General features: G+C 42.6%; 3 protein-coding genes across 7 annotated transcripts in view; 1 reads left to right on the top strand and 2 right to left on the bottom strand.

The window, feature by feature from the left end:
- Positions 1-7,275: 7,275 nt before the first annotated feature.
- srsf7b (serine and arginine rich splicing factor 7b) lies at positions 7,276-12,155 on the bottom strand. Of its 5 annotated transcripts, XR_013788109.1 has the most exons (10): positions 11,987-12,155; positions 11,574-11,754; positions 10,042-10,218; positions 9,432-9,856; positions 8,828-8,896; positions 8,680-8,757; positions 8,518-8,547; positions 8,383-8,427; positions 7,568-7,669; positions 7,276-7,436 (listed from the first exon to the last, which is right to left on the bottom strand). XR_013788109.1 is itself a non-coding variant. In XM_079483878.1 (9 exons), the coding sequence occupies exons 1-8, from the start codon at positions 12,003-12,005 to the stop codon at positions 7,615-7,617; spliced, it is 657 nt and encodes a 218-aa protein (XP_079340004.1). In that variant the 5' UTR covers positions 12,006-12,155; the 3' UTR covers positions 7,276-7,436; positions 7,568-7,614. The 5 variants fall into 5 exon arrangements, 2 of the variants coding, with proteins under 2 accessions (XP_079340004.1, XP_079340003.1); XR_013788111.1 differs by having other exon boundaries at positions 7,276-7,669; positions 8,828-8,899; positions 11,987-12,082; XM_079483878.1 differs by lacking the exon at positions 9,432-9,856 and having other exon boundaries at positions 8,828-8,899.
- On the top strand, positions 12,110-13,700 carry gemin6 (gem (nuclear organelle) associated protein 6). Its single transcript, XM_079483879.1, has 2 exons — positions 12,110-12,320; positions 12,412-13,700. Exons 1-2 carry the CDS (start codon positions 12,196-12,198, stop codon positions 12,797-12,799), a joined length of 513 nt encoding a protein of 170 aa, XP_079340005.1. The 5' UTR covers positions 12,110-12,195; the 3' UTR covers positions 12,800-13,700.
- sos1 (son of sevenless homolog 1) overlaps positions 13,576-14,895 on the bottom strand; it is a 23,291-nt gene continuing 21,971 nt past the window's right edge. Inside the window, exons 22-23 of the mRNA XM_079483876.1 lie at positions 14,747-14,865; positions 13,576-14,638 (exon numbers count right to left, since the gene is read on the bottom strand). Of these exons, the coding sequence (XP_079340002.1) occupies positions 14,168-14,638; positions 14,747-14,865 (590 nt within the window). The 3' untranslated portion in view covers positions 13,576-14,167. The remainder of the gene's footprint in view (positions 14,639-14,746; positions 14,866-14,895) is intronic.

The following is a 14,895-nucleotide window of genomic DNA, read 5'->3' as shown; positions in this document are numbered from 1 at the left end:
AAACATGTACAGAGGACATCAATCACTTGGAAAAATCAGGTTGAGCGTCAGCTTGCTGTCGTGTGATATCTCTGTTAGTTTGTTCATTTGTCAGCTCATTGGATACCTGTCAACATGTGTGTACCAAAATCCGGGAGTCCCTTCGGGGGGGTTTGGTTGCTGGATCAGTGGTTGGTGGTCCGGAGGGGGTGACTGGTTGCTTGTGCACTCCTCTGTTTTAAATCTTTGAATTACTTTATATCTAAAGTAATAACTGTGGTGAGGAAGGCGGGACGAGAGCCGTGACGCGGGGCCGGTGGCGTGAGTGATAAGTGGAAGCAGCTGTGCGCGCACCGGTTCCGCATCTTATCACGGAGGAGATTGGGAGCTTAAATGGATGTTCGGCAGGACTGTTGACGAGAGAGGACCGGGCCCGAAACTGTGTTTAGTTTGTGTATGTTTTATGGCCGGTAGTCTACCGTGAGGTGGCTGTCGGTTTGTTCAGTGTTTATTGTTTATTTAATTAAAGTTTTAAAGTTTGAATGTTCGCCGGTTCCCGCCTCCTTCTTTCCCATCTAACAAACGTTATTACAATAACATAATTAAAATCATTTTTTAATCATTAAATGTAAATCTAAGAGAGTTTAATGCAGGTCACAGGGTCATGAATACATGAATAGTATATCTTCAAGCTATCATCTTCATTTAGCATTTACACTTTGCCAGAGATCTCAACGTCAGACATGGAATAACTTACATCTAAACGCAGTTTGAAAAAGCCCGAGCAGTTTTAACTTTGTTTATCAGTTAGCTGAATGTTTTGATTTACATGGATGGATTTAACAGTGTTTGGATATTATTTAGAAGAACCGATTATGGTCAGAACAGGACATGTTATAATATGACCTGTTTTTATTCAGAGTTGTCTGCAGAACACAACACCTGCATAATAAATTGTAACAACAGCTAGTAGCTCGTCTACTGCATCTAATGTAACCTGTCGATGAAGCTCTATAATGTGCCATGGATGTCCAATCCAATGTTTGCTTTACTTCCTGTCTCCTGAGACACCTCCGTCAGGTCGGTTGTTGAGATGGATCCTTCGCTGCCTTCAATGTGATTGGTCGAGCAGGGTCGAGTTCCAAAAAATAAAATGGCGGCCGAGAAAGCCGCTATAGCACAGTTTTTGTGTAAATAAAGCTCTATTTTCTCTTTATACTGATTATATTTCAAACAGAATTGACATGTTTCCCAGAGCTGTCTTCATGTCTAAACGCAGCCTCTGAAGTCATTTCCTCCTGAGACTGCGAGGCCACAAGTCATCTGCCTAAACTTTCGGTCGCAGCCGATCTGTTGCCTCCAGTGAGCTGTGAGGAGCGTTCAATGGAAACATGAGATGTAATATGTGAACCTTTAGCGGTTTTTGTAAGGATGCGTCCTTGTGTCCTTCAGAGTAAAGGCCTATGGTATAGGGAGGATCCTCAATTTAGTATTAAACCAGTGTGTATGCGATGCTTAACTCGTATTTTTCAACACTATCGCGTTACAGGTTCGTGTCCACTTTAAGTCCATTTAAATAAAAAATACATAAAAACTTAGACTTAATGTTTTTCATGGTGACTGCATTCCTTAAAAATGTCTTTTGGATCTTCAGACTCCTCATATAGTTTAGTATTGAAAGGTCTTTCTCCAAATTTTAATGAGCCTTTCAGGATAGGCCGTCTCCACCTCTGTTAACATTTGGAAAGCCACGGCCTTTAGCTAACAAAGTCAAACCAAAACATGAAAATTGATATTTTTGAATTACATTCATTTTAAAATGTATATATTACATGAGATACTGGACATGTCACTGTGGGCCAAACGTTTCCTCCTCAACCTGTCACAACAGACCTTCATCTTCTAATGCAAAAGAATGATCTTGGTTAGTGTGTACTGACCTGTTAAACTAGATAATAACAACTTTCTAAAATGAAAGTAATCTCCGTTAATATGACCACATCAGCAAGCGTTCAGAATAGAGAGAAATACACAGAAAGGCAGTTTTCACAAAGGAACTTAATCGAGGTTCAGTATACAGCCACAAAATGATGTCACTAAATACGTGTATATATATTGTTATATTTAATAGCGTTTATAATTTTTGTAATGTACAAATTCAATTACAAAAGATTGATGTTTTTTAACTTAGCACTTTATACACAGATACAAATCTTTTGAGAGAAAAACACTGATTTATAACACTGTTTCCCAGTCAAAACCTTTAAGGTTCTTAAGCGTTTCCATAGTGACTTATGAAATCTGTGATTGACTTTAATGTCTTCATGTAGTTCCTGTGAGCGAGCGTTAACTATCATGATTAAACTCACCCATCAAACGTGTTCTGGAACGGACATACCCAGAGCCCACCTACAATCTTACAGACCCTCCTATCATCTACTTGTGAACGCGTCCCGGTTCCCGTCGCTCCTGCAGAGTAACTGCAGGAAGGGGAAACCACACAAAATGTTGTTTTTATTACTGCATTCATCATGTATGATTTTGACAGCCAAAACAGCAGTTTATCTGCCTCCAGAACTTGCACTGTAAAGGATCTGCCCTTTGAAGTGTGCGGGACACATGAATGGGATTGGAATTCACCCGAAGATGCGATATATCTATGATAATGGCATTCAGTTTCCTGCATGGAGCAGTTGATTCGCTTCATGAGACGTTAAGGGGCAGGGATTACTTTGTGCTGCATTTATTAATGGTTTTTACTTGTATTCATTTGACTTTTATTAATTCAACCATCTTCATAAATCTTCTTGACAAAGCTATGCCACCCACATCTTGGAAGTAGGCTACTGGGGGTCTGGGGGTGAGTCATTTATTTGCAAAAAATTGAATGCAATATTTCTGTGCATGTTTTAATATATGACCTATAAGTATACAGCAACAATCAACCATATTAAAGGAACAAAATGCCATAAATAACACTACAGAAATACAAAATAACAGGAGTATGATATGGAAAAAACTGGCCTGCATCCTATTTATATTGCAATATGACCCTCAAAGAAAAGGTAGTTGAAGACCCCTGTCATACATGATGCTGCTCAGAGATTCACCAGTCAACATTATCTAACATCTTTACAATCTTTCAGCAAAATGTCATGCAGACAAACTAATGAAAGCGGTCACAGAATGATCATCTTCATCTGATGTGTTTGTGTGTGAAGCTGCTGATCTTCAGTAAAACACACGCTCTTCATTTACTTCAATTGATCAAGTTCCCTCGGCTTAGATTACATGAACCATCAAAATAAAACAGAGAAAACACAAAACTTTGAAATAACAGACACTGTGACATTGTCTTACAAATAATCAATCCTGTAGAACAATGATGTTTATGAATAAATGCGTTTACAAACACACGTTGAAGTATCAAGTCATGTTAACACACAAGAGCACCATCAGCACATAAAAACATCGGGTGCGTTTATCAGCTTGACTCTGTGTCTCATGTCTGTGACATTCCCTAATAATACATATAGTTCTACAACAGAAGACACACACAGTTTGAGAGTCACACAGCTGTGAGTCTACTGTACATTATGATGCCGGTTGTGTTGTTCTGGTTGTGTAATGTACTGTAATCTGATGTGTGTCTGATCTACGACAGCAGTGAAGAGACGACAATAAATCAGCAGCATCAGTCCTCATGAACAAATACAGTAAACAGTCAGCGAGAGGATTCAGATGGAGCAAACAGATCACAAACCTACGAACTTGAATAAATGTCAAATTCCACCTAAACTTCAGTTTGGTAACATACGCAAAAAAATCTGTGATTGGGAACGGGAGGATGATAAACGTGTAACTCAACAGCACGAGGAACAAAGTGCCTAAAATCATTCTGCGTTTCTGAGACGTCAGTGATATTGCGTGTGAAAGACCCCTCCAGGTACCAACAAAACACAGAATGATCACTGGATAGGGGAGAAAATAAGCTAAAGATTCTTTCAATCGAGGAAAATACAGACGATGTGGTTTTATTTTTGTAAAGATCAGAGGCACAAACCAGATGATGAGAGAAATCAAACAGGAGGATTTCAGTGTCTGGTGAGTTTTGTGCCAGATAGGATGAGCAACTAAAAGATATCTTTCAACCGCGACACATGTCATAAAATACACACCCACAATCAGAGAATATTCATATGCAACCCACAACATAGAGTTCTGTTTCCATGTCAATAATATGACACAAATTAACTGTATGAGATCTGAAAGAATCAAATGAATCACAAAAACTGAAGCAGCTCGACGAGACTTGATGAGAAAACACAACGCATACAGAGTTAAGAGCATGATCGGAATCTCAACCACTGAAAGAATCCCGATAAACACTGAACGAGCGGACATTTCTTTTACCCAAAAAATAGACAATATTTCCCACTGTTTCTGTCCCTCTGGGAACCAATCAGGTTTGTTGCTGATGTTGTGTTGTGTCATGATGTGAAACTGATGAGAGTCGACACTGAAATAATGACAAACCTGTCGTGAGTTTGACAAACACGAATACACATTCATGACTGATGGACTTGATCTTTCACTTTACATCTTCATTCAGTAAAACTACATTTAATGAGAGACACACACATGAGATGACATGATGATGTTACCTGATGGATGGAGGGATGATGTTAGAGATCGTCCACCTCTGATCCAGACATCAAGACTTCAGATTCTTCAGAGTCGTTCTGTCAGACGAGGAGCTGAAATAAAACACACAATAAACAAGTTCATTTAATTTTCCTTCACATCAACTCAACAGAAATAAACAATCTGCAAAGTTGATATGAACAGATGTGACCTGGAATCAGATTGTGATGCAGATGTCGCTCAGCAGAAGATGATGTTGTTTATGGGATGTTGGTGGGTCTTTTATAGTCTGACTGATCTCATCAAACATCACTTCAGATGGAGAGTTATTGTTGAATGAAAACCTCAAAACTGCATTAAACATCCTTCTCCTCCTCTTTTCTGTGTGCAGCGCAGACATTAACATCAAGAGCAAGATTTCACAAACATGATGCAGATCTGAAATGCAGTCATATTAGTGATGCACCGATATGGACATTTTGGCTGATAATGATAAGCGATAATTCTTCAACATTGGAGGCCGATATCTAATCTAAATCAAATTTTTTATATAAATTTTTCTGTGATTGAAATCCCCTGAAAATCGTGTTCCAATCCTACTTTACAATAATAACAGTGTCTTTAACTTTAATGTTTCTGGTATAATGTTTATTTAATAAATGAACTATAGATGTTCTTCCCAAGCAACCCAGAGAAGTGTCGAACAGATCTCGAGACAGAAAGCATTCAGACAGCAGTCTGATTCAAACAATAAGCTTTTGTTCCTATAATTCACATATTCAATAAAACTGTTCCTACATTTTGTAACGAGCTCCCCTCCATCAGCACCTTCTCCCAGATTGACCCGTTCCCTTTCCCCACACTATTGACTCTCACAAACTATATTTCCCATCATCCTTTGCACCCGCACCTGATACTCATCCCGTGGACACTATATGTTCCCTTGCTAGTTGTATTTTGTTACCGTTGACCCTTTGCTCTCCTGTGGTGTCCTGGGTTTTGCTCAGGGAGTTACCTGTGTGTCGTGTGGATCACTTACCCTTGTGGAAGATGCCTTTTTGCCTTCATCTGCACAGTCTTGTTGTGGCATCGTCCTTCTGTCCTGTGTGTAGTGTTACACATTTGCTAAGATCTCGACAGAAAGACAGCTGAAGAAGTTTAACCAGAGGAAATCATTTATGATTCATTGGCTATGATATATCGGCCTAAATGTTTTGATACGATAACATTCAAAATGAACATTTATCAGCCGATACCCATATGGACGATCGTTTATCGTGCATCCCTTCATATATTCCTACTTCACTAGGTTTTGATTTCTGTCTGTCTGATGTTATTGAATCCTCTACTGTAGAATATCATGAACTGATCTCAGAAATAGTGTTAAATCAAATGTCTTATGAAACCGTATGTTTGTCGTATGAATGGTATTTACATTGACAGTGAAATATAGAAAAGAGATTTACATGAATATATACTGTGCATGTGTCACCTAACACTCAATATCTGAGTGCACTCTGAAAGCTCTCGACACAGATCCTGTGGTCAGAACCTAAACTAATGGATGAAAATAATGACAAGATTATGTGTGTATAAGAAACTCTGATAAATGAAAGGAAATGTCCAACCTCAGAAAGCATTGTTCGAGCTTTCACATTAATAGAGGAGATGGTTTATAGTTTAAAAGATGATGATGATGTTTCTGTGGAATAAAAACACGTTCAATGTGTAAGTGCTCATGTCATTTCTACTGCATCTGCTATGATTGCTGATATGAACTGATTTTACATCTTGCTCTTGATGTTAATGTCTGCGCTGCACACAGAAAAGAGGAGGAGAAGGATGTTTAATGCAGTTTTGAGGTTTTCATTAAACAATAACTCTCCATCTGAAGTGATGTTTGATGAGATCAGTCAGACTATAAAAGACCCACCAACATCCCATAAACAACATCATCTTCTGCTGAGCGACATCTGCATCACAATCTGATTCCAGGTCACATCATCTTTGTTCATGAGGTCTGATGCTGCTGATTTACTGATGTCATAGATTTACATTAACATTTAGCAGATATCCAAAGCGACTTACATGGCATTGTCCGATACATTAGTTTCGTAGTATGTGCAATCCGCTGGGATCACCACTGAGCTACAGGAAAGCTGACAGATCAGACACACATCAGATTTCAGTGCGATACACAAGCAGGAAACTAAACTAACAGCTGTGGGAGATGTTTTCATGTGATTCTTCTTCATGTATATATGTACACAGCTTTAACGCGTCAGAGGAGAACTGGTCCTCCCAGCTAAGTCTGGTTTCTCCAGAGGTTTTTTTATTCATCATTGGAGTTTTGGTTCCAGTTTCTGTTGATTCCATTAGCATTGCTTTATTAGAATGCCCTTAAATACCATGTGTGCTTTCGTATTTCTATTTTCCTATAAAGCAATGCAACATTGTTAAACATACTATATTGATGGTATTTAATATTTGTATCACTTTGTGTGTTTCTTTGAAATAGTAACACTATTTGTAATATTGAACTGAATATTACACTCTGATTGTAAATGTGTGACTTGAATATTATATGAAACATCTCTATAACAATACATCATCAAAAGGATGGTTTGACAAGGACAAAAAAAGAGACTTATGAAATGTAGAATTCGTAATCTATACATTTCTGAAATGTCTAAACACAATACTCTTCATCTGTTCACTCACTCTGTGAAATATTCCGACATTTTCACTTTGTGTTTAGAAATGTTGTTTTTATTGTAGTTTTGATACATGCCGATGTGTAACAAAACTCACGTCTACAGAAAAGAAAAATCAACACACAAGAATCACCTTATGATGAAACAAAACTAAAAAAGCTTTTCTTACATTTTAATGTATAATATATAAATATATATATAAGTCATAAACCTCCAAAACATAAACACACTTCAAACTTAAGTGTTTCAGCAGAACGTGAAGAAATGAGTCAGAAGATCAGTCATCTCTCTCTGGGCTCTCAGTTCCTGCTGGACTTCGTGAGGGTAACCGACTGAAACAAGAGAATGAATTCAAATGACTGAACCTGAGCCCGTATTCACCAAACATCCAACCACTACGAGCTCTCCTAAACAGATTCTAGTTAAGAGCTTCCTCTTAAAACCCCTTCACGGCGCTGCTGAGAGGAACTTTAATAAGGAACAGAAATAAATCTTAAGCTAAGAGAAACGGTGGGGTTGACCTCGTTGCTATGGATGATGTCATCAAGCTTACTGACTACGACCACAGCGATTGGCTGATAGAGGATGGGTCTGTCAGTCATTTAATTATAGAATGTGGTCTCATGTTGACATATTTAAAGCTGATTGTGAGCCTTTTGCCCGTCTGCATCTCATAAACAGTTAGCAGATATTCCCAGTCTTTATGCTTTAATGGCTCACTGTCATGAAATCTTTCTGAGATGTTTAGGTCTCAGATGTTCAGACTGCCGGTGTTACAGCCATTTATGTTTTGACTCAGGAGTCCTCTTCTCTATTCCTAACGTCTCACAGGTTAAGGAGATAGTTTTAGCGCTAAAACACTTTATGAAATACTCTTAGCAGTCTTAAAACTCTTAAAGTTAGGACTGACATGCCCATTATTTTGAACCAAGTAAAGCGCTACTTAAGATGTTTTATGAATACGAGTTCCTACAATATAATGAATTAATACTGTTTGCAGTCTTTCATGCACATCACATTTTTACACAGTGTGTGTGTGTGTCACCTCCTCGCTGCAGAACCGGACTTGGATCTCCTGACTGAAGACGACCTACAGAACCCAATGACACAAAACTATGTGACTGAAGATCTGACTGATCATATAGCATGAGATGATGAGATACAGGTTTTTATAGGTTACCTGCTCCTGTGGGCGGAGCCAGAGCGGGATCTTGGGAGGTCAGGAGAAAGAATCAAGAAATATGAGCGCAAACTTTTAAACTGCCACAATAAGATTTCACAAAGACGACAGCACCGCTGACAGAAACAACTTCCTGTACAAGTGAAGCAGGTCAGAACTCACCTGGATGGTTTGGGCGTCACAGATCGAGAGTGTCTGGGAGATCCAGAGCGAGACCGGCGAGGAGAAAAAGACCTGGACCTGAAACAAGACACACAGGTTCACTGCTGATAAAATCCACACAAGACTGAAGAGAGCGTGGACAACAAACCTTCTCCCTCGACTGCGACTCCGCGAGCGACCGTGTCTCCGGCTTCTGGATCGAGAACGTGAGTGAGACCTGCTTGAGTCCGGAGAGCAGGAGGAAACACAGAGCAGAGAGAGAGAGAGAAATGAGTCGTAGAAACAGAACGTGAATCAACACATACAGTTCACGTCAGGGCTGAGTGACATATCACATACTCCTCACGCCAATACATTACACTATAGGAGTCTGAGATACTGTGGATTTACAAAAACAAACTGAGTCTGACGCTACGTATCGTAGAGCTGTTGTGATCTACATACTGAAGATGGAATTCAATCTTGTACTTTTGTCAAATCGACAACAGAAACTGGATCATGTTTTGGTGATAAATCCTTTCTTTCAATTTGTTGAGCAGTATGAGATGAGTCTTTAGCATTGTCTTTGATTTACACTTCAGCAGAAAGAAAGAAAGAAAGAAAGAAAGCACTCAATAAGGTTCACTTGGTGAAATATATGAAAGGTAAAGAGCTACGTCACCCAGCCCTGTTCCAGCATTACGACTCATCTGAGTTCCGGCTATGGATATATGATACACAGAGAGACACATTATTTGGTACTTGAAATAAACCTTGCAACTTTGCAGGTCGAGGTCTAGCAGATCTAGACGATCTAGAAGTATCTATCATCAGCCGACCTCTGCATCTAGTCGTTCTCTTCGATTTCTAACGTTGATCGTATCGACAGCCAAATCGCTTGATCGAGGCTTGATGGAAGTGTGCAAGGCGCTTTTTCTAGACGGGATCATGGTCTGTCGAGGTCTCGATGCTCTTTATCAAAACCGTGGGCTCGAATCGCTAGCCAAATTTACTCGGATTGGCGCTCTCATCTGGTTCGGGTTGGGGCTATGAATAGTTAAGTAGCAGCGGGAGGAGCCTCAGCGAAGGGGTGTGGCTGCTCGTGCCCCCGTCATAGCAGGCGATCGAACGTGTGGAATTTGCTAGATGCCTGATGACATCGTAAAGGATCGTGATTCTCTGAATCAAACGATGAAACCTGAAAGGTTTTGACCAGGTCAGTCATTAAATGAAATCCCAAGAACATTGAAAGTAAAAATGTCACTTTAAACAAACGAAGAAAAAAAAACCCCACCTTCAATAAAGGAACAAGTTCAAACAAACAAACAAGCAGAGAGATGTGACAGAAATGAGCAATAACGTTCAGTCACAGGTGAGCTTTACCTGTTCCGGCGCCGACGGCTGTAGCGGTGACAGTCGTACGCGTAATGGCCCTTCTCGCCACACTCGTAACAGCGGTCGCTCGGGTCGAAGGGGCGGCGACTCGGTGGCCGATCGTATCGGGAGCGACGCGGCATTCCTGTGGATAATTCCACACGCACGCGAGATCCACAAATCACCCTGAAACCCGAGAAAATGCAAAGCTGATGACGTCACTGTCATATCAAACTATAGAGAACGTGAAGAAAACTTCCGCATCTTCGGTGAGTGTTCGCATGCTCTCTCTTCCCATGGGCTCCATGCCTGTGTCCCAATGCGGGGGCTGCGTCCTTTGCAGCGCGACTGAAGGCCGGTCAGGCTGTCCCGACTCAAATGCAGCTCCAAATGCGATCTTATTTCAGCGGGTCTTTAAGGATAGAACGAATGTATCCGTCGCAGCTTTGGCTATCCTGAGATTCAACGAGCGCTTGAATTGTTTAAATAATCATTCAAAACTTTATTTAAATCAATGTATGTAACGAACAAAAACGGTCCATTTCAGTGTTTTAATATAATCTGTGATGTTGTTTATTAAAATCATTGATGCATTATTGTGTTTTAATCTACATAAACGTGTCCTAGTCTCCATATTTGTATCGACGATTCAAAAGTGTGAAATGATTCTGAGGTGACGCTAGAAGTGAATCCCCTTTATTCAGCTCAGACCGTCTCACATCTCTTGGGTTCTTGGACTCATGATGCTGAGAGCTTTGAAGAACAAGTCCTCGTTTTTACATTTACACATTTGTCAGACGCTTTTACCCACAGTGCATTATCCTATACATCAGCTACAAAATCAGACATCAGAAGACTACAGAGAAGGGTTCGGACTGCTGAAAGGATTATTGGTACTCCCCTGCCCACCCTTCAAGAACTGTATACATCCAGAGTGAGGAAAAGGGCTCAGAAAATCACTCTGGATCCCTCACATCCAAGTTACCCCATCTTTGAACTTTTGCCATCTGGCCGGCGCTTCAGAGCCGCAAATACCAGGACAGTCAGGCACAAGAACAGTTTCTTCCCCCAGGCAATCTACCTCATGAACAGTTAAATGTTCCCCACTTATGCAATAAAAATGTGCAATATCCTTATATTTATTGTTACCCTGCATCTACCATTATCATTTCTAGCACAATTGTTTATACACTTATTTATTTGCCTATTTCTTGTCTGTGTGTTGTTGTCTCTGTGTACTGGAAGGTTACGTCACAAAAAGAAATTCCTTGTATGTGCAAGCACACTTGGCAATAAAGCTCTTTCTGATTCATACATTCATACATTCAAACATTCAAACATTCATACATTCATACATTCATACATTCAAACATTCATACATTCATACATTCATACATTCATACAGCCCCTGAGATCAACACAAACCTCTTACCGCTGAACCACAGAAGGTCGCAGCCCCTGAACTGACAACGTGACATAAACACGCCCGGTGTTGTCATGGTTACAGCAGCAGATATAAAGAGCAGCCCACGGTCACTCACTTGCCGTCGACTCCACGCACCGCGTCCTCGGCGTCTCTCGGGTCTTCAAACTCCACGAAGGCGAATCCCGGAGGATTGCGCGCGATCCACACGGTCCTCAGCGGCCCGTAATAACCGAACGCGCGCTCCAGCTCGCCCTTACCGGCCCCGGTGCCCAGATTACCCACGTACACCTTCGTTTCTGACACAGAGAGCGAAACCTGCGCGTGCTTAACATTATACTCACACTTCAATATAAATCAACAATCATGTGACAGCACAACGATGGTCGCGAGCGCCATTACGGTTAGCAGCTCGCGCTAACACAAATCTGCATTTAACAGCCGTGTTGCTCTGAATGAAGGCTGATGTGTTTGTTCACTTCAGTGTGTGTGTGTGTGTGTGCGTGCGTGCGCGTGTTTAACGGGACTCACCGCCTCCGTATCGCGACATATCATCAAACAATCAAACCGTCGGCAGCAACCTGACAAGCGGGACACGTCCGCGCATGCGCACGCCGATAGACCATAGACTGCATTTCCCATAAATCCGTGCGCGTCCGAACCAGCAGCCCGACCGCACGTCTGGCGTTCACTCGCATCGCATCCGCGTTCTGACGAAGAGAAACTTCACGTGTTTATGGATGAAGTGGAGCGACATGAATCCGCTGGAGTGGCGGGAGTTTATTAATCACGAGGTCCGCGTGACGGCTTGCGATGAGCAGCGCTTTGAAGGATCTGTGTTCACCGTCGATCCCGTTTCTGCGAGGTACACGTGACGTCATCAGGACCCACGTCACTGTTTTACTCATAACTCCTCGCTTGAATGTGTCACGTGACTGATGATAATGTCATTGCAGTGTGGTGCTGGTGACCTTCCAGGAGACCGATCGGGCGTCAGTCAGGCTGATTCTGGGTCACGCGGTGAAACACGTTCAGATCCTCCGGAGCGGATCGGAGGAGACGGAGAGACGGATGAGGGGTCTGGTGGTGCCGGACTCGGCGCCGTCTCTCTGCCCGGAGGAGCTTCGGTCACGCAGGGAGAGTCTGCGCCTGTGGCTGGAAAGAAACCGGTTCCCGGTCACTGAAGACGGGCAGGATCTGCGCGTGGCCAGCGTGCTGACGATCAGCGCCCCCTACAGACCCGAAGACTGCAGCTGCACCAATGAGATCATACTGGCCAGAGTCCAGAGTCTCGTGCAGAACAAACCAAACGATGCCCCGACGATGACCGATGACGTCACATGAGCATTTACACCGGTGACGTCAAACAGAAAGCTCACGTGTGAAGAGCTCCTGGTCTCGTGACACTGCTCATTAAACTGTTGTTTGTAATCTTTATGATAAAAGCATGAAAATGAATCCTGGCTGTCTGTCTGTTTTCAATGACCGTAAGAAAGCACTGATCGGCTGGAACTCTTATTTAATGATGAAGAAATGAACACAAGTCTCAGACCTGTTCTTCAGCGGAACACAAGACAACACTGAACCTCATTGTGTTCCCCTGAAGAAAGACTCGATGCAGCTTTACAAACACGCCAGAGGATCAATGACAGGACTTAGATCTTTGTCTTTAACGATAAGATTTGTTCTCTCATTTCTATCAAATCTCTTCCTCAGGTGTACCGTGTTCACTTCACCTTTATTTATTTAGCAGATGCTTTTATCCAGATTCACAAATGAAGGACATTATAAAGAGTTCTTCTACACAGGAGTCTTTGATCAAATGGTGCCACGAGATAATAAAAGTGCTGTTTCTGTAACCCGTTAATCTCAGGTCATCAACATCTCTACACATTTCCACAGCGATGGTGTCATTGAGGTAGAAGCACCTGCAGAAGCTCAAGTCTTAAAGACACAGCAGCATATAATCATAAACAGATGAAGGAAATCTCTTCTCTCTGCTGTAGTTTCTGTAGAAATCTACCTGTCATTGTATTTCACTGCTCCGGATCAAAGCATCTGCTGAATGAATACTTCAATAAGGTACAACACGCTGCAGAAACACATTCTCGTGGCTCGTGTTTGGCATTCAGTGGTAGAAACACTTTTATTCCCTTGTTTTGAGAAGGCAATCGTTGTTTTCTTGACATACTTATTGGCAAAACAGCAATGATTGAGGAAATAAAAGTTCAAACACATACAGGACAATCACTTGCGTTGTATTTCTCGAGTACCTCTTTGGTGTGCATGGGTACCTTAACCTTCAGCGTACTGGCTCACAAACACTTCTCATGGAGTGCCGAACGTCAGCGCTTTCCGCAGTCCCTTTATCAAACGGATCCAGCGGTGAAACACGTCAGAATGAACTTGATTACTGCCAGAGAAACTGTCTGACAGGCAGTGAAGTCTCAGACGCTGAATCAGATGCACAGCCGCTGTTCTCAAGCACGTGTGTGTGTGTGTGTTTCTCAGTCTGTCTGTCTGGCTTTGTGCAGGAAAGAAAATCAACCAAACCAATTAAATGAAATAAACAAGAAACAACTACAAAACATACACAACAGCAACATAAAACAAGTCATCGGGATTTGCACTTGCGAAAACACAATCGGTGGTCTGTTAAGGGCACGTTTGTCCTCTGATCTTTCTCGGGTAAGATTCAACACTTGTTCTCGTTTACGAGGGGTTGGCGTTCTCCAGGAGCGCCGGGCCGTCGCGGTGCACAGACGGGTGAGTCGACTCCCTTTTGTAGGTCTTAGGGGGCAGTTTGGGGATGGGCGACTGGGACGTGCTCTGGCGCGGCGGGACGGGTGGCCCGGCAGCCCCTGATGGCGGCTCGCAGTCTGGAAGCGGCGGGGAGGGCAGGTGTTTCCTCGGCCCCAGCGGTGATGGCGTTTGCGGAGGGTGCGGGCTGAACGGAGTGGGCGGGAAGAAGGTCTGGCTCAGTTCGGAGCGACGGCCCTGCGGGGGGGGCTGGAGGTGAAGAGGGGAGCAGGAGAAGACGTCCGGCGTTCTCACAGGCTCTCGGGGGGGCAGGGTGGGGGGACTGTCGGGGGGCTCCGTGAGAGAGTAACGCGGCGAGTAAACCTTTGTGGTGGGCTGACGCGGGGGAATGGCGGGAGGGCTGTCTATATGCTTCGACATCATCTGAAACACAGACACATGCCAACACTTCATTTATTTTTGTCACATGCTATAAATCTGTTTATTACTGTCAACATCTGCAATCTTTGTTTAGATGAGAGCGGCGGGCACCTTTGAGGGCGATGACTCAGCGGGGGCAGATTCCGGGCGGCGGCGGGGTGGGACAGGGGGAGGTACCGGGGCATCGTCACTCCTGAGGAAACCTACCATAGACGACACTGAAGATGACCCTAAAGACACAGAGAAAATAGGAGTTACAC

The sequence above is a fragment of the Barbatula barbatula genome, assembly GCF_947034865.1.
Source record: "Barbatula barbatula genome assembly, chromosome: 20".
NCBI lineage: Eukaryota > Metazoa > Chordata > Actinopteri > Cypriniformes > Nemacheilidae > Barbatula > Barbatula barbatula.
Note: the sequence above shows the minus strand (reverse complement) of the source record. Positions and strands in the feature narration are given on the sequence as shown.

What these genes read in the sequence shown, in the direction of transcription:
- srsf7b (XM_079483877.1), bottom strand. An exon ending in AGCCGTCGGCGCCGGAACAG is followed by an intron (nt 8,900 to 10,041) that starts GTAAAGCTCACC and finishes TCCGGACTCAAG; the next exon opens with CAGGTCTCACTCACGTTCTC. An exon ending in AGTCGCAGTCGAGGGAGAAG is followed by an intron (nt 8,758 to 8,827) that starts GTTTGTTGTCCA and finishes GTCTTGTTTCAG; the next exon opens with GTCCAGGTCTTTTTCTCCTC.
- gemin6 (XM_079483879.1), top strand. Translation starts at nt 12,196, where the DNA reads ATGAAGTGGAGCGACATGAATCCGCTGGAGTGGCGGGAGTTTATTAAT. An exon ending in GTCGATCCCGTTTCTGCGAG is followed by an intron (nt 12,321 to 12,411) that starts GTACACGTGACG and finishes ATGTCATTGCAG; the next exon opens with TGTGGTGCTGGTGACCTTCC.